Below are 27,380 nucleotides of genomic sequence, written 5' to 3'. Positions count from 1 at the left end.
TGTGCTTGTCCTTTTTTTGTATGGAAAACATATAGGTCCCATACAGCAATGGAAGATTTAAACAATGTACTCTATGTAGAGTGTGTTGTTCCTCCGCCTGGGTTGTGATAGGTATTGACAAATAACTTTTTTATGGATTTCTGCTTTTTTTTAAATAGACCATAGATAAAAATAAAGGCTCTCTAAACTCAATAAACTAGAGTTGAAGTCCCTAAACATTAGACATGCATGAAAATTGAATTACAATTTTAATTGCCTACTTCAACCTATAAAATCATTTAGCATAGCTGCTATATGTTGCTTTCTGTTTCGAGCAATAGACTTTTGTTTATTTGCTTTGGTTATAAAGTTATTCTACTGTATACAGCACTGTAAATAGAACAGTAAGTATTCAGGTGCTTTGCCATTGAATAATGTACCTCAATTATCAATGATAACAAGCTCACACCTATGTTCAGCTGGTATACTGTGCACACAATGCTATACAGTACATATGTCTTGAGTTTACTAAGAATCTTACTTGTGGTATATTCTTTCAAATTACACCTTCTAGTGCCTTTAAAATGCTCCCCGGCATTCGTGCAGAAGCTTGAACCAGTTACCTCACTGTAAGCAAAACATTTGCCTAACCTCCAATTGACATGAATGGAAGAACCTCAACTCATTGCAGTCTAGATGATGGATGTACATTGCTCCTACTATCTATGAAAATGAAGCCACTAGGTGAGAAAACCTCTTGCTAAGCCTAGGGCAGTGGTCCCCAAACTGCAGCCTGCAGGACAAATTTATCAAGACAAGATCCTTTACTTGTCTTTAACTGGCCCTTGGGGCAATATTTTATCCACTGACACCAATTATGGAGCAGCATTTCTCCCACTGACACATAAATAGGGCACTATGCCTCCCACTTACACCAAAAATGGGGCACTATTTTTCGATGACACCAAAAGTGGGGCACTGTTTCTTCCATTAACACCAATGATGGAGCACTATTCTTCCAATGAAACCAAAGATGGGCACTATTCCTCCCACCTCCTACCACTATTCCTGACACCAACAATGGGGCAGTATATCACCAATGACAGCAACCATGGGGTATTATTCCTCCTCCTGCTAACAACAAGTGCTAGACCTTTTTACTCCTTATTGCCACTGTCTGACCCCTACTAAAGTCTGAAGGAAAGTCAATTGGCCCTTTGTCTGAGGACCCCTGGTCTGGAGTTTATTCAGGTTTCGTTTCTTAGCTTAGTTGATGTTGTACATACCTGTCTGCTAAAATCCAGGCTGCTTCTCTCACTGCCTAAAATGGAAGCACAAACAAAATTGTATGTATAAGGAACTAGTTCAGACAAATGTACATGTAAGAAGATTAATAAATCACCTTTCTTCTTTTGATGAAAAAAACAAACAGTTTAACATATTTGTTCAGTAAGTCAGTAGTCCAATATTAAAGTCTAAGTGCCGCCCCCCCCCCAAAAAAAACACAGAAAAATCAGTGCAAGGGACTTAGGCTCGGTTCACACTGGGGCGACTTGTCAGGCGACCTAGTCGCCTGACAAGTCGCCTCCCGTTCTGTGCTATGGAACCGTTCTAATTGGAGCGACGCAAGTCGCTCCGACTTAGAAAAAGGTTCCTGTATTACTTTGGGGGCGACTTGGGGCGACTTGCATAGACTTCTATGCAGAAGTCGTCTCGCAAGTCGCCCCGCAGTCGTTTGCAGGTCGCCTCGCTGAGGCGACCTGCAAGTCGTGCCGCCCATGTGTGAACCGAGCCTTACTGCTGTTGATTTACTAAAACTGGAGAGTGAAAAATCTGTTGCAGCTCTGCTTGGTAGCCAATCAGCTTCCTGAAGTTAGAAGCTGATTGGCTACCATGCGCAGCTGCACCTGATTTTGCACTCTCCAGTTTCAGTAAATCAACACCACAGTCAGCAGGATGTGTTCCTTGTGCTGATGCCTAAAGCTGGGCAGAAAGGACAGGCATAGTTAGGCTCTCTGGATGGAAGTCTGTGACAGGCCTTTACTTCTATTAACCCCTGCAGCACCAGAAGATTCTGGAGGCAAGGGTGGGGAGGGCATAGACAGAGGAGGATTTCAACTAACAGAAGAGGAATCATTCTACTGACACATTCTACAGACTGTCAGTTATGTCAATTATGTCCCAAGTGCTGCTTTTTTCTTTTTTCATACTCTGTTTTGTCATACTACAAACTCTCCATAGGACTGAATAGCGAATGCACAGCCCAAGTTTTGGAGCATTGTATTTAAAATTTTACAGTAAAAAACACATAAATTTAGAAACGTATTTTAATGTAAAGTACTATAAACAGAGTGAGGCTGTGAGTATCTACGATTGCAAATTTACATTTTTAGCTGCTGCTAATATAATAACAGTGAATTGCCTGGCAGATACACAGATAGAATTTGAAGGTCATGTTATTATTAATATGGATTGAAGTCTACTATGCAACCTGTTCCCAAAATGTCAACAATTACTTTTTAAGTGCACATAGAGTTCATGCTAACATACCCATCTTCAATGTCCATCTAATTCTGAAATTCTATAATTTACTAAAGACACATCCTTAGTATTTGCTACACCTCAAGTCACTAATTTAAGAAATTTAAAGTTAGCTTTGAGTTATGGTAGATCTGTTTAGGCACTTTGCAATAAAAGTACCTATATTAAAGTGGTTATAAACCCTTCCATATACCCAGTGATGGGACTGGACTCAGGTGATACACAGAGATGAAACAAATCCTCCTGCATAAGTTGTACATGTTTATCTGCACCACTCTCTTCTCCACATCTGTTCAAATTCCAGAATTTATAAGCTTGTCTGAGAGTTCAGAAATAAAGGGGGCAGAGAGCTGACGTTACACTCTGCAGAGCTCAGTGACGGGAAGGAGCACTAATTGGAGGGAGGGGACACACCCCTCTTCACACAGCACACGGGAACAGAGCTGAGGCTGTCAATTAACTGGAGCTCCCTCACCTGTCAACTTTTTTCTCTTGGTGTCAGGAAAACTTGTCAGAAGTGACTCATGGAGATAGCAGAGGAACCAAGCAGAAGACAAAAGTGACACTTAGTGATCTGGATAGAGACAAGTATACACTAAACTTCCCTGTACACACGGTTGGATTTTCCGACAGAAAAAGTGCGTTCGGATTGTGTTGTCGGAAATTCCGATCGTGTGTGGGCTCCATCTGACTTTTTCCATGGGAATTTCCGACACACAAAGTTTGAGAGCAGAATATAACATTTTCCGACAACAAAATCCGATCGTTTAAATTCAGATCGTGTGTACACAAATCCAACGCACAAAGTGCCACGCATGCTCAGAATAAATTAAGAGACGAAAGCTATTGGCTACTGCCCCATTTATAGTCCCGACATACGTGTTTTACGTCACCGCATTCAGAACGATCGGATTTTCCGACAACTTTGTGCGACCGTGTGTATGCAAGACAAGTTTGAGCCAACATCCGTCTGAAAAAATCCATGGATTTTGTTGTCGGAATGTCCGATCAATGTCCGATGGTGTGTACAGGGCATAAGGGGATATGCTTTGTTCATATTTCAGGTTTGAAGTTTACAACCACTTTAGAGCAATTCTTCTCTTCCTGAACGTAATGTTCTCTAGTGGACAGCAGAGGTTTTCATCTTTATTCAATCCTGTCTTTATTTTTGCTGACGAGCAAGAAGGAATACAAAATAGGGAAAGTATTTTTCTACCTGACATGATGAAGTGAACTTAATTCTCAAGAAAGTCTAATCAGTCAGAAATACATAATTTGTTCTGCATGTTAAACCATTGTAAGGGCTTGTGTTTTGCTAACTCCCTTAGCCTCCTTTCCTCCTGGCAGCAGCGTTTTGGCAGAAAAAAAATGCTTGATACTTGTAAATGTGTGTTTTAGGCACGTGTAGGTGTATCAATTGCTTGGGCATTCATTCATTTCATTGGCCAGAATAATAATTTATTCTGGTCATTGAAATAATTTACCACTCAAGTGCTAAATGCACCTAGCATTAATGCGTCAAGCATTTTGTGCATAGACACACAGGGGCAGATTTACTAAAACTGGAGCATTCGGAATCTGGTGCAGCTGTGAATGGTAGCCAATCAGCTTCTAACTTCAGCTTGTTCAGTTAAGCTTTGACAATGAAACATGGAAGCTGATTGGTTACTGTGCAGAGCTGCACCAGATTTTGCTCTCTCCAACTTTAGTAAATCTCCCCCATAGGCTAACATGCAGAGGTGTTTGAGGCAGGAAAAAAAAGTGGCAAACGGCGCAGCAGAAAAAATGTCCAGTGTGTAACAGTAGTGTAACAGTAATGCAGATTTTAGGTGTGCGTTAATGGCAATAACTGATGGCCCAGCAATAGCAATAGCAGAGGTAATAGCCACTAAATAGTCCACGTCTGGCTAAAAGAGATCTTCTTATATGTTTGCTATATTGAGTGAGTCATTTGTGGACATGGTAGGTATTACTCGTAAAGAGGAAATGACTTGGAATTTTGGTTCACATTTTGCACAGAGACCAGGATGAGGTTGGCAATATTCCTGGAATGAACATAATTCACTGCAATTAGACAACTACTAATATGGAGGATGTAGAAAACCAAGACTAGGAATGGTCATGTAATCTGTCAGTAAAATCACATAACATGAAACAAAGTGTATATTTTTGGTTTGTTGCTCTGTTATCAATTATCTTATGAATTATTATCCATACTTTTCTTCTACTTATATACACTACATTGTCAAAAGTATTGGGACGCCTGCATTTACACACACATGAACTTTAATGGCACCCCAGTCTTAGTCCGTAGGGTTCAATGTTGAGTTGGCCCACCCTTTGCAGCTATAACAGCTTCAACTCCTCTGGGAAGGCTGTCCATAAGGTTTTGGAGTGTGTCTGTGAGAACGTTTGACCATTCTTCCAGAAGAAGTGGCAATATAGTGTTAATAAGGCTGAGTTTACACCTGCCTTGCTCTCTAAAAAAAATAATCCGCTGTGGATTGCTTTTCAGAAAGATGTACAGGTACAGCAGCAATACTGCACTCTCCTTAATGCCTGATTTTTTTTTTAACAGCTAAATTGAGTTTTTCAATGGAATTGCCATGCTGCAATAATGAGCCTAGCATTTGGATTGTGGTAGTAGCATGGTCCCATTCTTTGGAATGGGTCACTTTTAGCGACAGTATTGCCCCTTGAATGCAACAGGAGGTTTTGCTGCACCGAAAAACTAAGCATCATGGCCACAGCATGTGTACAACCCTATCTGGATGCATTCGCATGTTAAGGTGGGCAGTCAGGGGCGGTAAAATTACAGCTCATCTGTCTATTTTTACAGTCCCTGACTGCAAGTATAAACAAGCACTAAGGAATGACTGTTACATGCCATGAAAGAAGACATGTATGCAGCTTCTCCTCCTCTAAGTATAGGATTGGAAGGTAGGAATAAGAGAATGCACAATGTTCATTTTATCATGAACCAATGATTGGAGCAGAATAGTGTCTGGCCACAAGCATTCATCCATTCTGAGTTCCTTCAATTTAGAAGTCCAGGCTAAACCTAACTAGTCCTAAAAATTCTCCCTTACCCCTCCTAACACATATGCTGACTAACCTGTGTAAGAAAGACATATATACTTACCTATTTTCAGTCCAGTCCGGTCACATGTTCCCCAGTGTCAGCCAGCGGCAGCTGCAGGGGAGAGAGCATTCACCAACAGCTGGGAATGCCTAGGAGCGGCGATGTCACCTATAGGCTCCCATGGCCCATCCACTGTCAGCACTCCCTCCTCTCCCATGCAGCCGCCGCTTACTGAATAGGGGAGCCAGGCCACATGATAGGATTGGAGTGAGCTAAAAAAAAAAGTTAAATATATATATATATATATATATATATATATATATATATATATATATATATATATATATATCTTTATATGAAGATGAGCAATGGTAAATATGTAAAACTAAATCAAAGAGACACACACTTTTAAATGTTCAAAAAAAATAACAGAGTTGTTTAAAAAAAAAGTGTATTAAAGGCTATTAAAAATGTGCCTTTGCTTAAACTAATTAGGGTCCCTGTGTACATTTTATTGTTCTGCAGAAAGAAGCATTTCCACAAAGGCATCAACCTTATCCCAACATACTTGTGGTATTCCATGTGGGATGTCCCAGAGATGATCTGTTGATACCATTCATTGATCTTCTACATATTATATGTAATGTATTCTACAATATATGGACTTACCATGAATTTATACTTTTTTTGTATACAATACAAATTGAATGTTTTTAAAATAAGATGTAATTACTTTTGGAGGTATATACAAAGTCCCAAGCATACCTTTTGTACTTTTACCATGTAAATTTATGGATGATATCTCCTCTAGTATTTTGATACTAAAATGGGCCACCATTTATTTCCTTTTCCAATGTGTTTGCCTGGGTTCATCTTCAGTATAGGTCAGAAATGTCTAAAGCCTATTCTGTTATGTACAATTTATTTAGGTTTACGTAGTTTTAAAGTAATACAATGGTTCATTTAGAAAATGTTTTCCATTATGGATTCTAATGTAGTGTGAGAAGCTGTGGGCATGATATTGTAGAGGTTGTAAAATGAATTTTTGGGGTTTCTGCCCCCATTGGGTGTAGAGGGAAGAGTGGAGAGAGAGTAGACAAGATGTGATCTAGGCAGAGGGAGGATAATTTGGGTAGGTAGCAGGGGGAGAGATCTAAGACAGTAAGTGTCCAGAATCAAGTAAAGGGGGGGGGAGGTCAGAGGACAATAGGATATTGGACAACAATATGCAGGAGAGGAAGAGTGTGGGCATGGGACCTGACAGGGACATTTGGCACCATAATAAGGTTGTATAGTGTGTTCAGAGTGAATGTAATGAGTGGTCCAGGTTCATCTGGCTGTTGTACTCCAGCTGGGAGCAACGCGGACCATATTTTGAGAAATTTGGAGTGAGTGTCGTTACGACTAGCTGAGAATTTTTGGCCATGGTGTCAACTATTCTCTGCTTCATTTCCGCAAAGTTCAAAGTTTATTGTTTCCATGCTTTAGCTAGTGCTTGCCTGGTAGCAAGAAAGATAAAGGGTACCGATTTCCTTTATATATTTGGAGAGGTTGGAGATGGGTCTACTTAATAGAGCTTCTGAAGAATTTTGGGTTAAGTTTTAGCATAACCCATCTCTGAGAATTTTATTGGACTAGAATGTTGGTTGAGCATTTTGCTGCAGCAGTTCAGAATTTTTTTCCAACTCCGTTATTTCTAGGGCCCTCCTAGGTTGCTTTCCCATTTCAATAAGGAAATTTCAAATTATTTGCAGAAGAGGAAAGGGCTGCATAACCTAGTTAATATTCCTGTAGAGTGAGAATTGCATAAGCACTTATCTTCAGTGACAGGCACTACCTGAGCAGTTTTTGATAAGGATGCTAATATAGAGTTGTTTTGATCTAGAGGTATCTGAAGGTTTCCAAGTTGGATATTTCTTAGTAGTCTCTAAGGCAGTGGTTTCCAAACGTTGGCCCTAGGGCTGGATGTGGCCATTTGCTTGCCTTTGTCCGGCCCTTAAGGCACAATTATTCCTACTGACACCAAGGATGGGGCATTATTTCTCCCACTGACACCAATGATGGGGCACAATTCCTTCCACTGACATCAACGATGGGGAACTATTCCCCTGGCTGACACCAATAATGGGGCACTATTCCTCCCACTGATACCAATGTTAGGGCACTATTCCTTTCAATGACAGCAATGATGGGGCACTATTCCTCCCACTGATACCAATGATGGGGCACTATTTCTTCCACTGACACCAACAATGGGGCACTATTCCTTCCACAGATACCAATAATAGGGCACAATTTCTCCCACTGATACTAATAATGGGGCACTATTCCTCCCATTGACACCAATGATGGGCCACTATTCCTCCCACTGACACCAATGATAGGGCACTATTCCTCCCACTGACACCAATGATAGGGCACTATTCCTCCCACTGACACAAATGTTGGGGAACTATTGATCTTTTATTAAAAAGAATCAAGCAACCAATTTTATACAAAAGTAAAAAACAAAACCATAGTACAAAACTTCAACAGAAATCCAAGGAATACACATCCATGTTCAGAATATTTACAATATATACATAATCCACTACCAAAATTATTTACATAAAGCAGCAGAGAGGGCCTAAGAGGCACAACCCATCACCTATGTACGCAGCCATTTATCAAAAATTAATCCAAAAAAAAAAATAATAATCTAGGGTGATAAGAGACAGACAGCCAGACCCGGGAAGAGACTCCTGGCAGTCAGGGAGGCTTGAAACCCCTCCACGCCTTCAACCAAGCCCCCTGACACCGCTTGTCTCTCTCAAGTACCCGAATCTTCTCCACCTCATGCAGAATGTCATACACCAACACCTGAACAGGAAGGATTTTATGCCGAATGCTGACCTGACACCGTGCGTTCCAAGTGAAATAACAGACTACTAGGCTAACTAGAAAAAGTGTATCTAAACAAAAACCACCACCAGTATTGAATGCTCCATACACCCACTCAGCATAACCCAGCCTGGAGAGGAAAGGAACACCGAGAGCCCACCCCACCTGTTTGTACACCTCTATGTTAAAGGGGCAATGAAGCAGAAAATGGTCCATAGTCTCCTCCTCACCTGCACACTCCTCCCGAGGACAGCTATGATCCACCCCACTGTGGAATTTCAAATTGCCCCTAACATAGAGCCTCCCATGGAAGCACAACCAGGCCAGATCCCTGAATTTAGGGGGTACTCTGTCCAAATTAATAAGTCTTAACCCTGCCCTCAAAACTGGGCCTGGGCAATCCCTTAAGGCCAATGGGTCATGAAAGACTTCGCTCAAGACTCGGCTCATAAGGACTTTCCTCGGAACCGATCTGAGATCTTCAGCCGACAATCGCCACTGCCGTAGTAACTTCAGGCACGGAGCGACATAGGCTGGTAGCTGACCACGATGACCCCTGAGATTCTTCACTTGGCCACCTTCTTCCCAAAGTCGTAGAAAAGGCCTAAACCAAGATCTAAATATGCCTGCCCATCCAGGAGGTTCCACTGCAAGCATATTATCAATATTAAACTTGAGAAAAAGCAGTGAAAAGGAAAGAACTGGGTTGACCATACCTAAGCCACCCTCCCTCCTGGATAGATAGGTGACATTCCTCTTGATGGGGTTCAGTCTGTTCCCCCACAACATCTGGAAGAACACACTACTGACCCTAGCATAGAGAGACACTGGCAAGATGCAGACAAAGCTGAAATACAAGAAGATCGGAATCAGGTAAGTCTTAATCAGATCAACCCTTTCCCTCATAGATAACTTCCATCTCTTCCAGCTGACCACCTTAGTATTGGCAATTTCCAGTCTGCCTTCCCAGTTTTTGAGGCCATAATCGCCAGGTCCAAATTCAATGCCTAGAATCTTAATTCTTTCCTGGGGCACTGGAAAGGTGTCCGGGAGATCAAAACCCTCACCTTCCTTTCCCATCCAGAAAACTTCAGTCTTTTCCTGATTGACCACCTCCTCTGCTTCATCCGCCCCAGTGACAATCACCGACACATCGTCCGCATAGGCAACAACCCTCAAAGGCGGCTCACCCGGGAGCCCCACTGGCACCCCACACAACATGCTGCTCTCTAGCCTCCTGATGAAGGGGTCGATTGCAAACACATAGAGCAGGGGACTCAGGGGACAACCCTGGCGCACCCCGGAGCCAACCTCAAAGGACTGCCCAACCCAAACATTAACAAGAGGAAAGCTTTCTGCCCCCTTATACAAGACTTTTAACCAATCGACAAAACCACCCGGCAGACCGTACTTACTAAGAAGCAACCACAGGTACTCATGGTTAACACGATCAAAAGCTTTTGCCTGATCCAATGTCAGCAAATACTTTCCCCAGCCTGCAGCCCTGCATCGCTCCAAGGCCTCCCGGACAGCTAAAACTGCTGTGAAGGTGCACCTACCCTGGACCGAACAGTGCTGATGGCGAGAAAGCAAAGACTCTGCTACTGACGATAGGCGCCAGAAAATGATCTTTGCCAGTATCTTTCTATCGACATTAAGAAGGCTGATGGGGCGCCAATTCTCAGTCATCGAAGGATCTTTACCCTTTGAAAGAAGAATCACAGCTGAGTGCCTCATGGAAGGGGGAAGTATCCCCTCAGCAAGGCAACTGTTAAAAACCTCTACCAAATGTGGGGCCAGAATAGGCTTAAAAGCTTTGTAAAACTCAGCCGTCAAGCCATCCGGTCCAGGTGACTTTTTGATGGCAAGCTGTTCAATTGCCCTCATCACCTCTTCAACTGTGATCTCCTCTGTCAAATTCATCAATGGGACATCTTCATCATTTAGACCTGGAGTAGAGTCCAAAAAGCTTTCCATCTTGTCACGGTCAAGCTCTTTCCTCCCAAGAAGGTCAGCATAAAAGGACCTCATGACCTCCAGAATCCCTGACCTGGACTTTGTCAAGGAACCTGTACTGTCCTTAAGGCCAATGACCGTTTTAACAGCTACACCTTGTTTGCAGTTCTGGTAAGGGTCAGGCGAGTGGTACTTCCCATAGTCCCTCTCCAGAACCAAAGAGGCATGCCGGTCATATTGACACTTCCTGAGAAGGAGTTTCACTTCGGAGATTGCCCCAGGATCTCCTCCTCTCGAGACAAGAATATCCAGCTTCCTCCGTAAACGTTGGTAGGTCATGTATTTATTAAACTGCTTTCTATTGGCTAGGCCCCTGAAGAATCCAGCGATCCTCTTTTTGGTCAGCTCCCACCACTCAGCCTTGCTGCTACAAAAGTCCAGGATGGTCACCTGTGCCTGAAAGAATTCCTCAAAGGATTGTCTAACATGTTCTTCCTTGAGTAGAGTCGAATTCAATCTCCAGATGCCCTTACCCCTCTGAGGGGCGTCTGAAGCATTCAGGACCACAGATAGCATACAGTGATCAGAGAACTCTACTGCCTGCACCACTGGGGGTGAGAAAGCAGAGGTCTCCTTCAAAAAAAACCTATCTATCCTACTCTGACTATTACCTCGATGAAAGGTGAACCCGGTGTCATCCGGGAGGTGCTTAATGTGCACATCCACAAGACCAGCATCCCTAACCATACTATTTAAAAAAACGCTATCATATCCCAGCCTGTCCTTGAAGTCCTTCCTGTCCTTGGGCCTAGTTATTGTATTAAAGTCACCTCCAAAGACCACTTGCCGGGATGTAAAAAGAAATGGCTTGATCCTTGTAAAAAGGCATTTCCTGTCCCACTTTGTGTGCGGCCCATAGACATTAATTAGGCGCAGGTCCTGCCCTCCCACAAGGACGTCTAAGACCATACATCTCCCAATCTCCACCTCAATAACCCGCCGGATAGTTACCATGCCGGTTTTAAACAACACCGCCACACCGCCGTAAGGCTCGGCCGCAAGAGATCAGTAAGATGGACCATACCTCCACTCTCTCTTGGCCAAATGAATATCTGCCAAGGAGGTGAACCTAGTCTCTTGCAAAAATAAAATTTCAGCATCTAATTGGCTGAACAAAAAGAAGGCCATAGAACGAGCTCTTACTGACTTAATGCTGGCGACATTTATTGTCACCACTTTTAACGGAGGGGGAACCGCCATTTGGGTTATTGGGTGGTTTGCTTCTTAGCTCCCCTCTGCTGCTCATCACCAGAAGCCTCTCTCTTTCTTGAGGCCGCCTCAAATTCCATCTCAGAATCGGAACTTCGCTCCGAAGAAGCTCCAGATGAAGAAATATCCCAGTTAGAGGACCTATAACGGTTGGAGACAGGCACTGGAGCCTGTTCTGTCCTCACCACCTGCTTCTTCCGCGTCCCAACCTTCCTTCTCTCCTCCAGGTACTGCAGCTCCGCTTCAGAGATGCCCTCATCTCTTGTTTTTTTCTTTGAAGTCTTTACAGAAGACTCCTTTAGACAGGAAGAAGCGACCTTTTTAGTACCCACTACCACTCCTGGTGGGGGGGGGGGTGCTCCCTTTGAATCAGACTTAGGAGGGGTAGACTCCTGGGGGGTAACTGACTCGGGGGGCACAGACTTGGAAGGTTCTGACACAAGAGGAGAGGGTACAGTAGGCTGGTGGGACACAGAGACAGATACAGAAGGAATACTTACAGACACAGGAAGGGTGGCCACAGGAACTGGGGAGGGATCCTGAGCAGGACCAGGGGAGTCAGTCACCGCAGAGGAGGATGGTACACCATGGGCCTCACCCTCCACCCTGTCCAGCCTTGACATGTCATCAATTACCTCCTTCTCCATATTATGCCAAGCTTCAGGACATCTGCTGTAGGGGTGGCCAAGGCGCAGGCACAGGTTGCACCTGATCATCTCGGTGCAGTCCTTAGCCATATGACCCTGACCCCGACACACTGAACATATCAAGGCTGAACAGGAAGAGCTCAAATGCCCCTTTTCTCCACAGCGGTGACACAGCTTCGGCTGACCAGGGTAGAAAATAGTCATCCTATCCCTCCCTATAAAAGCTGAGGAGGGCAGGTGACGGACAACATTCCCATCCCTGGCCAACCTGACTGTTACTGACCAACCCCCAGTCCAGATGTTACGCTCATCAAGGATTTTGCTGGGCTTAGTCAATACCTCACCATAGTTCCTTAACCAGACCTCTAGGTCCCGAGCAGGAACACTCTCATTGGTGAGTATGATGGTTATCTTTTTCACTCGTTGACCTTTGCGAAACCGCAACTGGGGCCAGACCTTCCCATTCCGGTCTGCACCGAGCCTCATATCGCTCCCAGAACAGGTCAAGACCCTCTGGCCTGGTGAAACTAATGGTATAATCCCGTGTCCCAGCTACATGTATTAGGGCATACAGGTCATTTGCCCCAAAACCCATCTCCAGAATCAAATCCACCACTGCACGCCGTGCTGGAGGGATTGCACCACCTTCCCATTTGAGAATTACCACATTTCTTCTCGGACCCCCAGCAGAAGCCAGAGACCCAAGACCAGATCCCGGGGTGCCCAAAGTGGTAGGCTGCAGGGGGAAACCCCGCTTGGGGGCGGAGCTACCAGGAGCAGAGCGTACCACCTGAGCAAATGTAAGTTTATCAGGGCCAGGGCCCCACACTGATGTCACAGTAGTCTGTATATTACTATTATTATTCACTGCTTGAACGGAGTTGGTAGGACTGTCCATCACACCTGAACTGGAACCATTGTTCATCACACTTGTACTGGGATGATTTTTATCAGTCACACAAACATTCACATTCTCATCAGGAATAGTCACAGTTTCTGCTGCAATACCAGCTGTCTCCTGAAGCTGTGCTGTAGAGTCTTCAGCAGGTTTGGGGCAAACAGCTTTAGACACAGCTAAAGGGGGGTTAATTGGCTCTGCTGAATCTTGTAGTTCATCTGCAGGAATGTCATTTTTTAAATGCAAACTTTGCTGTACTGCAGCATCAGCAGGTGCAGCATTGCTACACATAGGACTAGCAGCCTGATTGTCACTGGGCACATTGTCAGTATCAGTCCCAAAAACAGTTTTATGCACCACATGGGGCTTGACGGGCTTTACCTTGTCAGGCACATTATCTGTTATGCCCTCCTCATGGAACACCAGCTGATCACCCCGCAAAGGAGACTCCATTGCCTGGATTACCCTGAGCATGCCTCCTGAGTCCTGGGAAGGCATGGGGCTGCTTACCTCTCCCTGAGGGGGCAGGGGGTCTGAACTGGGGGTCTCCTCCTCCACCTCCATCTTTGTCATCCTGGCAAACCTTCTGTCATTACAGAATTTTTCTTTGAAGGGCCCATCTCTGCCTTCCATCATGGCCACAATGGTTTCTTGGTGTTCCACCCGGACCTTGGCCAATTGGATCTCCGGATCCATGGATCCACGTTTCTGGCTGTGTAAGCCCTCACGCTGCCTTCTCAGGCGCTTCAACTCCGCTCTGAGCTTGTACAGCTTTTCTCTCTCCCTAGTCAGGACCTTAATCCTGGCCACCACTCGCTCCCGAATGGCCTCCGAACCTTCATCTTCACCAGGGGTAGAGAGATCCCCAACCATGGTTTGTACAGGGGCAGGTATGTTACCTGATGGCCCAGGAGATGGCTGGGAGCTTCCAGCAGGAGAGGCCCCGCTGGCCTCCATGGCTTCCCCAGAAAGGAGCCAGGAGAGCTGGGAGAGATTTCCTCACCACTCCCCTCTCACACAGATCACCTGCAGCAGCTTCAGAAAGATCTTCCTCCTGACACACCTGTGCTCCAATGATGGGTGGGGAACTATTCCTCCCACTGACACCAAGGATGGAGCACTATTCCTCCTCCTACTGACCACATGTGCTATGTAATTTTTTAAATCCCACTGACCACCAAGCCTGAGACATGTGTACTCCCTCTGACGCTGGGGCATTTTTAACCTCCACTGGCCTCAGTGTGGCCCTCCTAAAGTCGGGGAAGACAGTGGATTGGCCCTTTGTTTATGAAGACCCCTGCTTCAAGGTATTGGAAATATTTATTTTGTCTATCATTAAGTGACTATAGAAGTGTTTTATGCCTGTCGTGGAGTTCCAGCAAAAGGCCAAAAGATTTTTGAATGCAGGGAGGAAGGAGAGGTGTTTAATAATACCAGCTTTCTACACACAGACAGGCAGAGGATTGAACACCGCACCGCACGCCACAGGATTCATCTGTATTGCATGTTTTGGATAGGATGGTGCACTGACGCACCCAAGCATTGTGAGTACCCTCCTGGAGGGATTGTTTTTAGGGCTTTTCAAATAATTTCCTGGCGGTATTATGCTATGAGTCTCCTTTCTTTCATATATGTCACCATTTGAGCGAGATACAGATCATCACCAGCATACCCTGTGTGAGCCCTGGAGTGGCTCTAATGCGTGTTTTGACACTGTTTAGCTACTGTGTCACACGCTCTAAGGTGAGCGCATTATCCATTGGGGGTCACTGGAGAGCACTGCAGCATGCCTTAATGTGCACATCTCATAAGAAGAGCATGAGGAATATTTAGCACTTTTTCAAAAAAACCAGCATGAGGATTGCCTGCTATTTGTTTGGACACTATTGTGCACTTTGATTTATATACTCTTATGAATGGCTTGGACTGAGATATATTCATTTGTATGAATTGGTTTCGGACACTTTATTTATCAAGTAGCACTTATATATATATATATATATATATTTTTTTTTTTAATCATTTAAAGGATTTTTTTTTTTTTTTCTCACATTTTTTTGCATGGTGCATGTTACCATTTTTCATATATTCAATTGTGGATTATAGTCACTTTCTTCACAGGTGTGTGACACTGTTTATAATTTATAATAATTTTTAATATTGTATAGATTTATTATATTCTTTGTTCACGTATTTATAGCCTTTAGCGCATACACATATATATATTTATTTATTTATTTTTGTATACACATGGTATGGAACGTGGTTAGTGTGTGCAGCTGAATTAGGTTCATTTATTCACACTGAAGGCATTAACCCATTTGTGGCTCACAAGATTTTAGCACTATTTTTGTTTAATAATACCAGATAGTTCGATAGCCGAGTGTTTAGGGCCTGAAACATATTCTAATTAGGTGAAAGACACACTTATTTTTTTTTGCAGTGAAAAACAGCTTAAATGCTTTACCATCAGGTTGCCGCCCTTGTATACCCATGTAGCCTCTTATTCTTTACATTATTGGGGCAAAGATGTAAAAAATGTAGTTTGCATGTTTCAAACTTGTACTTGTTATAATTTAAAACATTTATTGTGAAGTTGTGTTACATACTGATAAGAAGCATGTTGATCCATGCACATGTGAACATTATTCAGAGAATATGCAATTATAGATTCTACAGTATCTATCATCATTTCTAGCCTGCCTTACTTTGCACCAGCCTTAAGCTTCTGTTACAAATTATCTTTGACCATAAATTATTACCGTATCTGTATACATTTGCAACATATTATCAATTGGAAAAAATAGTTGAGATGGGGAACCTATGACTTTGGAAGAATGACCTCAGGCTATTATGGAAAAAGGACACATAGAGGAAAGTTATAAATAAATATAATGCACATTTGCTAGGGAGTCACTTCCCCATTTGTAAAGCACAATATCCAGAGCAAGGAAAACACATTTGCCAGGATCTGTTCTCTAATGAAAAAAGGCGCAAACTGTAAAATGTGGTAATTTTAAGGCTGTTAAATGTCACAATTGCTCTATAATTTCTAAATACATTCATAGTGCAGTGCACATGTGGGGAGGTGAAGTGTGATGCGGCGGCAGTAAACACTCAAAGTCCAGTTGCAGGAAACAGAACTGTATTAAACTTTAGGTTCATAAATGCACAACAAGAATGCACAAGTCCGGTGGGAAGACAACCTGACTGGGTGCACTCACAGGATTACAGCGATGAGTGGTAGCAATAGGTCTCAGGCATGCCGTCAGTGTCTGTCCCAAGGGGCAGAATGTGGCCAGGCCCACTAGTACTCAAGTAGGGAAGCTTCCAGGAAGGATTGCGTGACCCTGCAATGTCCCTATTCATCTAGAAACTCTCCCTGATCCTAAGCACTGTCCCTGACAGATGGGTGACCTGTTTTACACTACCCACCCATGAAATAAACACCAAGCCAGGGTCCTAAATAGACTATGCTTGACCCAAGATGGCTGCCAGGGTCACGTGGGGCACCAGCATCCAATCAGATAGCTGATCCAGTGACCCAGGAAACCACAGAGCAGTGTTTCTCAACCTATTTTCAGTTAAGGCACCCTTTAAAAATGATGGACAGTCTTGAGGCAGCCCATTCTAAAATGTAAAAACTATTCTTATAGTTTTACATAATGTAGCAACATCCACAAGTCCAAGTAGAACACCCAAGGTGATTTATTCCTCCAATAAAATGAAGCTTTAATATCACTTTAAGGATGGCATGAATGGAAACAGTATAAGAGATTTTTCATTATTCTAGGGCAGAGTTACGCTGATTGGAGGCTAGGACAACCTGAGCAGTGTTAGTCTCTTGCTGCTAAGAGATGTACCCACTAGTCGACAATCATCACTTTAGCAGCATATATGCATTTCAGCATGCTACAAAGGAACTGTTATTAACAAGTTAGCAAGTTATTAAACCTAGTGTATCAAGAGATTAAAATTGCTGATAGTGCCCTATTCTAAAGACCTGTTCACACTTGTATGTTTTCCTGCAGTTAGGCTCATACATTTAAATGCACAGAAAAGCATTTCAAATTGAAATTTCATATATTACTATGTGGCCAGTTCACAACTCGCATCTATAGCAATTTTCTATACTTGAATTACCCCCCTCATGTTGTACAATGCATGACAACATAAAGTGTTTAAAACAGAAAGTGTGTGCCAAAAGTGCACAAAAATGCACATACAAATGCAGCTCTATAATCATTAATACATCATCAAATGTATTTTTAAATGCAAGCAGTGCAAGTACATGAATTTGACTTGGTACCAGCTGCTTGCAGGCCAGTATATAGCAGATCTCAGAGAGGTAAAAGAGAAGCTGCACAACAGCCAATGAGTTGTGCTGAAGTGCAAGGGGAATGCTGATAAGAGGAGAGAGCAGAGAGATGAGCTTATCAGTGTGCTGCTTGTCCATTCACAGGGTGGGAGGGGACCTGTAAATGAAAGTAAAGGTAGGGCTGTGCTCAGGACTGGACGGACAGAAATAAGAATCCTTTGGCAGATAAAACATCCCTCATATATGTACTTCATCAGCATATTTATTAAACATAGATCTATTTCTCGGGAACTGATTCATAACATTCCAAACAGGCAGGTACTAGAGATCACTATACATAAAAAAACACTTGCCTCTCTTAACCACTTTGGGACCAGTGACATACTGGTACGTTGCTGGGCTTCAAGTGCTTCTATCAGGATTATGCCTGAAGCTGCAGGCACCACCTGGTATCGTTTTTTAGAGCGGGCGTTCGGCTCTCTTGTAACTGCAATCCTAGTGGCTAACTAGTCCACATCGACCATCCAGCTTTGACGCCAGCTGGTTGGAGAGCCGAACAGAGCCGGGATCAGCTTTGATCGGCTCTCGGCTATGGTAACCCAGAAGCGATGAGCTGACATCACTTCCGGCTGTCAACGGCGACCCCAGACCTCTCCATAAAGAGTACCTGTCACATGGCTATTGCTGTCACAAGGATGTTTACAGTTCTTATGACAGCGATAAAAGTGATAAAAAAAAATAAAACAATGGTGTAAAAATAAAAATAATAAAAGAAATCAATAATGCAAAAAGGTGAACACATGCATCGGTCCCACACGCACGCAAACAATGATCGTCCCACGCAAACGTCAGCTCATGGGCAGTACTTCTAGCACTAGACCTCCTCATCTAAAGTGGTAACCTGTAAAGGCTTTTAAAGCGTCGCCTGTGGATAGTAAGATTTACGTCCTTTATTGCCCTTGCACGGACGTGTGCCATTTTATCCACTTCAGACCCGGAAGGATATACCCCCTTCCTGGCAAGAGCACTTTTTGCGATTCGGCACTGCGCCGCTTTAACTGACATTTGTGCGGTCGTGCGACGTTGCACCCAAACAAAATTGACGTCCTTTATTTCCCACAAATAGAGCTTTCTTTTGGGGTATTTGATCACCTCTGCATTTTTTATTTTTTGCCCTATAAACAAAAAAAGAGCGACAATTTTGAAAAAAAAGCAATATTTTTTACCTTTTGCTATAATAAATATCCCCCAAAAATATATAAAAAAAACAATTTTTTTCCTCAGTTTAGGCTGATATGTATTCTTCTACATATTTTTGGTAAAAAAATCGCAATAAGTGTATATTGATTGGTTTGCGCAAAAGTTATAGAGGCTACAAAATAGGGGATAGTTTTATGGCATTTTTATTATTAATTTTTTTCATTAGTAATGGCGGCAATCTGTGATTTTTATCGTGACTGCAACATTATGGCGGACACATCGGACACTTTTGACACTAATTTGGGACCATTGTCATTTATACAGCGATCAGTGCTATAAAAATGCACTGATTACTGTGTAAATGAAACTGGGAAGGGGTTAAACACTAGGGAGCGATCAAGGGGTTAAGTGTGTCCTAGGGAGTGATTCTAACTGTGGGGGTATGGGCTACTACTCACATGACAGCGATCACAGTGAGCAATGATCTCTGTCATGTCACTAGGCAGAACGGGAAATGCCTTGTTCACATGGACATCTCCCCGTTCTTCCGCTCCATGACACGATCGCGGGCACCCGGCGGACATCGAATCTGCAGGACCCGCGGTTACGGAGCACGTGGCGGGCGCGCGCGCCCACAATGCCGCATCTTAAAGGGGACGTACCTGTATGCTCTTTTGCCCACCCGTGCCATTCTGCTGACGTATAACGGCGTGCGGCGGTCGGGAAGGGGTTAAAGCATGACATGTTTGTTATCTATTTACTCGGCATAATATCTTTTATACTTTACAAAAAATTGGGTCATAAGTGGTGCTTTTTTTGCATTAAAATTCAAAAAAGTGTATTTTTTCCCCAAAAAAATGCATTTGGAAAAGCGCTATGTAAATATAGTGTGACATGGGGTGGGTGGAAGAGCCAGGAGAGGACAAACGGGCATGTCCACAAAGCAGGAAGTGAGTGGCGATCGCGGTCTGTGATAGCCCTGTGCGGACCGCAGTCGCTGCTCATCTCCTGCTGTGTGGCCCGGTCAGCAACAGGCCACGGACCGACACTGGTCCGCGGCCCTGGGGTGGGGGACCCCTGCTCTAGGGCCTCTGCTTTAAAAAATATATAATGTTTGGGGGTTCTAAGTAATTTTCTAGCAAAAAATACTGATTGTTACATGTGAACAAAAAGTGCCAGAAAAGGCCTGGTCTGGAAGTGTTGCTTTTTCTGAGCTGAAATCAGCTAGTGGTGGAAATCACTCCCTCAGCTTCCCTTTTTTGGAAAGATTTGCTTACTGGTAACTAGGGATGAGCTTCGAGTTCGAGTCGAACTCATGTTCGACTCGAACATTGGCTGTTCGCAAGTTCGCCGAACAGCAAACAATTTGGGGTGTTCGCGGCAAATGCCGCGGAACACCCTTTAAAAGTCTATGGGAGAAATCAAAAGTGCTAATTTTAAAGGCTAATATGCAAGTTATTGTCATAAAAAGTGTTTGGGGACCTGGGTCCTGCCCCAGGGGACATAGATCAATGCAAAAAAAAGTTTTAAAAACGGCCGTTTTTTCAGGAGCAGTGATTTTAATAATGCTTAAAGTCAATCAATAAAAGTGTAATATCCCTTTAAATTTCGTACCTGGGGGGTGTCTATAGAATGCCTGTAAAGGGGCGCATGTTTCCCGTGTTTAGAACAATCTGACAGCAAAATGACATTTCGAAGGAAAAAACTCATTTAAAACTACCCGCGGCTATTGCATTGCCGACAATACACATAGAAGTTCATTGATAAAAACGGCATGGGAATTCCCCAAAGGGGAACCCCGAACCAAAATTAAAAAAAAAAAAAATGACGTGGGAGTCCCCCTTAATTCCATACCAGGCCCTTCAGGTCTGATATGGATATTAAGGGGAACCCCGGCCAAAATTAAAAAAAAAAAAAATGACGTGGGGTTCCCCCTAAATTCCATACCAGACCCTTCAGGTCTGGTATGGATTTTAAGGGGAACCCCGCGCCAAAAAAAAAAAAAAAAACGGCGTGGGGTCCCCCCAAAAATCCATACCAGACCCTTATCCGAGCACGCAACCTGGCAGGCCGCAGGAAAAGAGGGGGGGACGAGAGTGCGGCCCCCCCTCCCTCCTGAACCGTACCAGGCCACATGCCCTCAACATTGGGAGGGTGCTTTGGGGTAGCCCCCCAAAACACCTTGTCCCCATGTTGATGAGGACAAGGGCCTCATCCCCACAACCCTGGCCGGTGGTTGTGGGGGTCTGCGGGCGGGGGGCTTATCGGAATCTGGAAGCCCCCTTTAACAAGGTGACCCCCAGATCCCGGCCCCCCCCCCTGTGTGAAATGGTAAGGGGGTACTTATACCCCTACCATTTCACGAAAAAAGTGTCAAAAATGTTAAAAATGACAAGAGACAGTTTTTGACAATTCCTTTATTTAAATGCTTCTTCTTTCTTCTATCTTCCTTCATCTTCTGGTTCTTCTGGCTCTTCTGGTTCTTCCTCCGGCGTTCTCGTCCAGCATCTCCTCCGCGGCGTCTTCTATCTTCTTCTCCTCGGGCCGCTCCGCACCCATGGCATGGGGGGGAGGCTCCCGCTCTTCTCTTCTTCTTTTCTTCTCTTCTTCTCTTCTTCATTTTCTTCTCCGGGCCGCTCCGCAATCCATGCTGGCATGGAGGGAGGCTCCCGCTGTGTGACGGCGCTCCTCGTCTGACAGTTCTTAAATAACGGGGGGGGGGCGGGGCCACCCGGTGACCCCGCCCCCCTCTGACGCACGGGACATGACGGGACTTCCCTGTGGCATTCCCCGTGACGTCACAGGGAAGTCCCGTCAAGTCACCGTGCGTCAGAGTGGGGCGGGGTCACCGGGTGGCCCCGCCCCCCCGTTATTTAAGAACTGTCAGACGAGGAGCGCCGTCACACAGCGGGAGCCTCCCTCCATGCCAGCATGGATTGCGGAGCGGCCCGGAGAAGAAAATGAAGAAGAGAAGAAGAGAAGAAAAGAAGAAGAGAAGAGCGGGAGCCTCCCCCCCATGCCATGGGTGCGGAGCGGCCCGAGGAGAAGAAGATAGAAGACGCCGCGGAGGAGATGCTGGACGAGAACGCCGGAGGAAGAACCAGAAGAGCCAGAAGAACCAGAAGATGAAGGAAGATAGAAGAAAGAAGAAGCATTTAAATAAAGGAATTGTCAAAAACTGTCTCTTGTCATTTTTAACATTTTTGACACTTTTTTCGTGAAATGGTAGGGGTACTTATGTACCCCCTTACCATTTCACACAGGGGGGGGGGCCGGGATCTGGGGGTCACCTTGTTAAAGGGGGCTTCCAGATTCCGATAAGCCCCCCCGCCCGCAGACCCCCACAACCACCGGCCAGGGTTGTGGGGATGAGGCCCTTGTCCTCATCAACATGGGGACAAGGTGTTTTGGGGGGCTACCCCAAAGCACCCTCCCAATGTTGAGGGCATGTGGCCTGGTACGGTTCAGGAGGGAGGGGGGGCCGCACTCTCGTCCCCCCCTCTTTTCCTGCGGCCTGCCAGGTTGCGTGCTCGGATAAGGGTCTGGTATGGATTTTTGGGGGGACCCCACGCCGTTTTTTTTTTTTTTTTTTGGCGCGGGGTTCCCCTTAAAATCCATACCAGACCTGAAGGGTCTGGTATGGAATTTAGGGGGAACCCCACGTCATTTTTTTTTTTCAATTTTGGTTTGGGGTTCCCCTTTGGGGAATTCCCATGCCGTTTTTATCAATGAACTTCTATGTGTATTGTCGGCAATGCAATAGCCGCGGGTAGTTTTAAATAAGTTTTTTCCTTCAAAATGTCATTTTGCTGTCAGACTGTTCTAAACACAGGAAACATGCGCCCCTTTACAGGCATACTATAGACACCCCCCAGGTACGAAATTTAAAGGGATATTACACTTTTATTGTTTGACTTTAAGCATTATTAAAATCACTGCTCCTGAAAAAACGGCCGTTTTTAAAACTTTTTTTTGCATTGATCCATGTCCCCTGGGGCAGGACCCAGGTCCCCAAACACTTTTTATTACAATAACTTGCATATTAGCCTTTAAAATTAGCACTTTTGTTTATTCATGTTCGTGTCCCATAGACTTTAACGGTGTTCGCGTGTTCGAACGAACTTTTTTCCTGTTCGCATGTTCTGGTGCGAACCGAACAGGGGGGTGTTCGGCTCATCCCTACTGGTAACTTATATAATGGTTAGGTTATTTACATTTAGTAAAAAGCTTATGATAAATTTCCCAGCATTTAACTAGGGGGTTTTCTGACCCCCATGAAATGTATCCAGAATTCATGTAATAGGCAGGGATGACTCCCAAGACAAAAAAATCCCTTTATATGTTGATATAATTCTAAAGCCTAATGAGGGAGAATGCATACTTGGGAGAATACTTTTTATTACAATTTATGATACGTTCATAGCTATGGTCAGGAGGAATTAATGTACCATATCTGAGGACAGCCAAAAGGTGAGGAAATTTAGGATCAGCATCCTAAATTTTAGCAGGGGGATTAATGCCCAGCAAGCATGCAGATATGTGTAAAAATGGCATTTGGGATAAAAACAAGTGGCCAAACAGGTCCAAAAAGTTCAATTGTACATATATGTTGAAGAAGGTGACAATATGCCCTGGTGGCTGCTATCCTCAGAGATTGAACCAACTCAGGCCTCTGGAGGCTTAAGGCCTGTAGAAGGAGCTAGAGGCTCAGAGCGTACACCCTGTCTATTCCAAGTCCTCCTACTCTTCCGGTGACGTCACATCCGCCTGTGCATTCCACGCTGGTTGGCATGGACTTCCAAACCAGCTTGTTATAATGCTCAGTGGCGGCCACTCCATTAGGGGCGCAGGGGCGCCGCCCCCTTAATCCATGCACCCGGCCCCTAATCTATATGCAGGGTGCCAGACGCATGGATTTCAATGGGTTTTTTTTTTTTGAAGCACGTGATTAGAGCCTGAGGCTCTAATTGGCTTAAAAAAAGGATGGTCTTGGGGTGCAGAGCCCTGCTCCCTAAGCCCACCCAGTTATGCGACAAAAGTGAATTAATATTCGCTATTGTCTTCCTGCTTCTCCTCCCAGGAGGAGAAGTGACCGTATTGGCCGGGAGCAGGGGAGAGGCGCCGAGGAGGCGACACAGGGGGAAGGTGCCGAAGCTGCCCATGGCCTGGATGTGGTAAGTGCGGGGCTGATGGACGGATGAACGATTGACTGTGTGACGGGGGGGGGGGGCGTTTGGCCGATTGACCGACCAAGCGACGAGGGGTTTGACCGACTGACCAATCTACCGAACGAATGGGGGGGTTGGGTGGTCTGTTTGCCGCCCCCCCAAAAAATATAGCACCAGCCACCACTGATAATACTGCACTAGGTGGAGCTCCCCCCCCTCCTTTCTTTCCTTGAGGTCAAAGCCAAGCATCTGGCTTCAGGGTGGAGATATATGGAGATAAGAAGTGGTGCAATCACCTGGCAGTTAACATTCTTGACATTACAAAAGGTATAACCAGGCAACAAATTGCCCAATATACAGTACCTTTGAAATGTTAAATAATATTGGAGAGATTTTTTGAAGCTTGAAGTCCAGGGTAGTACAAATGGGGCAGAGGAATGACACAACCTTCCTCTGTAGCTGTCACTACTGTTACTAGGGTTGCCACCTCATCCCTTTAAAACCGAACACATATTAATTACACAGGTCCTGTGGTTGATTAAGGTGGTAATTAAACTCACTTGGTTCCTTATCTGCATTAAATTAGCCTCAGAACCTGTGTAATTCATATGTGTTCAGGTTTAAAGGGATGAGGTGGCAACCCTAACTGTTACCCTTCGCAATGCCAGAAGACAGACACTCAGATCAGTATCCAGCGGCTGTGATGGAGACCCGGGGGCAATGATTTTTAGCAGAAGCAGCTACCTGTTGGCAATGGGGAGTCCCTCAAAAAACAATACACTAAAATTCAATTTAAAGTGTATGGATTCTGTTACTAAACCTTGTTCCTTAGAACAGTTACACCTCAAGAACTGTCTAATGTGCACATCACTTATCTGCCATGCCATGGCTTATGACATGGAGGAGAAATGTGTCAGCCATCTGTGGAAAGTGCATGCACTGCTGCAATAAGAGATAAGGCTCATGTGTGTTTCTGTGCTGCAGTGTCATTCTTCATGAAAGGCACCCCAAGGCACCTCCAATACAGATGTGGGCTGCAGCACATCACAACACACTACTTCCTGTGCATTGCATTGCTCTGTGAACAAATGCAGACTGCACCTATTTATTTTTTTGTGCATCGAGGTGCACGTGACTCATTTATTTGACATGGACTGCCTAACATAGTGTATTGCAACACACTTCAGTGCACGAAAACACATGTGAATCTGCTCTTCATTTAACCAATTTAACCAGCTGAGTACATCCTGGAGTCTTTCCCCATTGGGCCCCAGCTTGACAATCAAGATCCAGATCTTTGTAGCAGATCTACCATTAGCAATGATTGCAATACACAGATGTCTCAGCATCTGCACTTGTTAAAATGTAAACAAAGTTTACACATTGTAATTAGCTACAACTGTCAAGAGTAGCTTATTATAAAGTATTTTTTCCCAGGAGTTGCTGAATAAAACCTTACATAACATTTTTTCCCCTAACTACTTCCTTGTTATCACTGACTATTCCTAATTAATACCTTTTTTTTATTGCTTTCATTAGCTGCTATTTTTGCTGATTAAAAAAGCATATACTATTTGTCCAAAAAAATGCTTTTGTTCATCTTGTTTGATTTACTTTTGTAGCATAAGGCTCCATTCACACCATGGCGTTCTGTTGTGCAGGTGGAATCGCCGCGATTCTGCCCGCAATTCGGGAAATGCCGCAAATCGTGGGATGCCCTTGCGATCCCCGCTACTTTGAATGAATGGCATCCAAATTGCGGCACAATTTTGCCACGATTGTCCCCCAACGAATCGTTGTAAAATCGCGCAAACAGAATTGCAGGACACCTGTTGCCCAAAAGAAGTGAACTTCTTTTGGGCGACAGGCGTCCCGTGATAGGAAGGTCATTGCCAAATTAATAGGTCCAAAGGCTAAATTGTGAAATGGGCTCCTAAGCTACACTATATTACCAAAAGTCTCCGCTCTAATTCATCCCAAAGGGATTCTATTGGGTTGAGAGTTCCTCCACCCCAAACTCGCTCATCCATGTATTTATGGACCTTATTTGTGCACTGGTGCGCAGTCATGTTGGAACAGGAAGGGGCCATCCCCAAACTGTTCCCACAAAGTTGGGGGCTTGAAATTGTCCAAAATGTTGTGGTATACTGGCAGCTTAAGAGTTCCCTTCACTGGAACTAAGGGGCCAAGCCCAACCCCTGAAAAACAACCCCATGCCATAATTCCCCCTCCACCAAATGATTTGGACCAGTGCACAAAGCAAGGACCATAAAGACATGGATAAGCCGGTTTTGGGTGGAGGAATTTTACTGGCCTGTACAGTCCTGACCTCAACCCGATAGAACATGTTTGGGATGAATTTACTCTACAGACATGCTGGTAGGTTTATCAGATCCTGTCTAAATTGGCCCTAGTATGTATGAATGTGTGCTAGGGACCTTAGGTTGTAAGTGAATGTACAATGTATATGTATAGCACTGCGTAAATTGACAGCGCTATATAAGTACCTAAAATAATAATAATAATTAAAGAAAAGACTGCGAGCCAGGCCTTCTCGCCCAACATCAGTGCCTGACCTCACAAATGCCGTTCTGGAAGAATGATCTAACATTCCCATAGACACACTCCTAAACCTTGTGGACCGCCTTCCCAGAAGAGTTGAAGCTGTTATAGCTGCAAAGGGTGGGCCAACTCAATATTGAACCCTATGGATTAAGACTGGGATGCCATTAAAGTTCATGTGCGTATAAATGCAGGCGTCCCAATACTTTTGGTAATATAATGTATCTCATCATTTTCTCTCTATACAGTATGTTTCCCCATTTACAGATAATTATCATTGTAATTTCCTGACTAGGTCTATGTTTGTATACCACCTATTTGGGTTCAGGCTGTCCTGTACCATTGAAAACCAGTTTATCTTTTCCAAATGTTTTTCATCCAACACCATAAAAAGAAATGAATGTGTGTCTAATGAAAGAGCTGCCATTTTTGCTGACTTGAGACTTAGGTATGCTATAATAACAATACAGGCAAATAAATGGCAAAAAAATACTTCAACGTCTGTGTGTCCTGAGAAAAATGTATATAATACACCACATGAAGAAACGTTAATGAAAATGAAATAATGTTTAAAAAATATATATATATATATCTCCTACATGATATGACTGTTTATTTTATGTGTATAGTGCTTTACTATGAGAACTGTGCTTAGCCTATTTGCATAACCTGCTCATTTTCATATTGCTGCTTGGTGAGAAGGGACATATTTTCCTAACTGAGGCTCACAGTTTTCATGACCAGTCATCCAAATGTTTGAAATTCAAATAAGGTCTATTATGTCCGCTTCACAAGAGTTAACATAAAGGAGGGCTGTCTGTTAAATCCGCAATCATGGCAAACACCTGTTTTCACTGAAAACCATAGCCAGGTGTTTGAA

General features: G+C 44.1%; 1 protein-coding gene across 4 annotated transcripts in view; it reads right to left on the bottom strand.

The window, feature by feature from the left end:
* Positions 1-27,380, bottom strand: part of POU2F3 (POU class 2 homeobox 3) — a 208,487-nt gene that overhangs the window by 94,065 nt on the left and 87,042 nt on the right. For 3 of the 4 annotated variants that reach the window (XM_073602564.1, XM_073602561.1, XM_073602562.1), the window contains one exon: positions 1,266-1,300. The exons of the other annotated variant lie outside the window; for it this stretch is intronic. In XM_073602564.1, the coding sequence (XP_073458665.1) occupies positions 1,266-1,300 (35 nt within the window). The remainder of the gene's footprint in view (positions 1-1,265; positions 1,301-27,380) is intronic. 4 annotated transcript variants of the gene reach the window in all.

This window comes from Aquarana catesbeiana, linkage group LG10, assembly GCF_042186555.1.
Source record: "Aquarana catesbeiana isolate 2022-GZ linkage group LG10, ASM4218655v1, whole genome shotgun sequence".
In the NCBI taxonomy this organism is placed as follows: Eukaryota; Metazoa; Chordata; class Amphibia; order Anura; family Ranidae; genus Aquarana; species Aquarana catesbeiana.
Note: the sequence above shows the minus strand (reverse complement) of the source record. Positions and strands in the feature narration are given on the sequence as shown.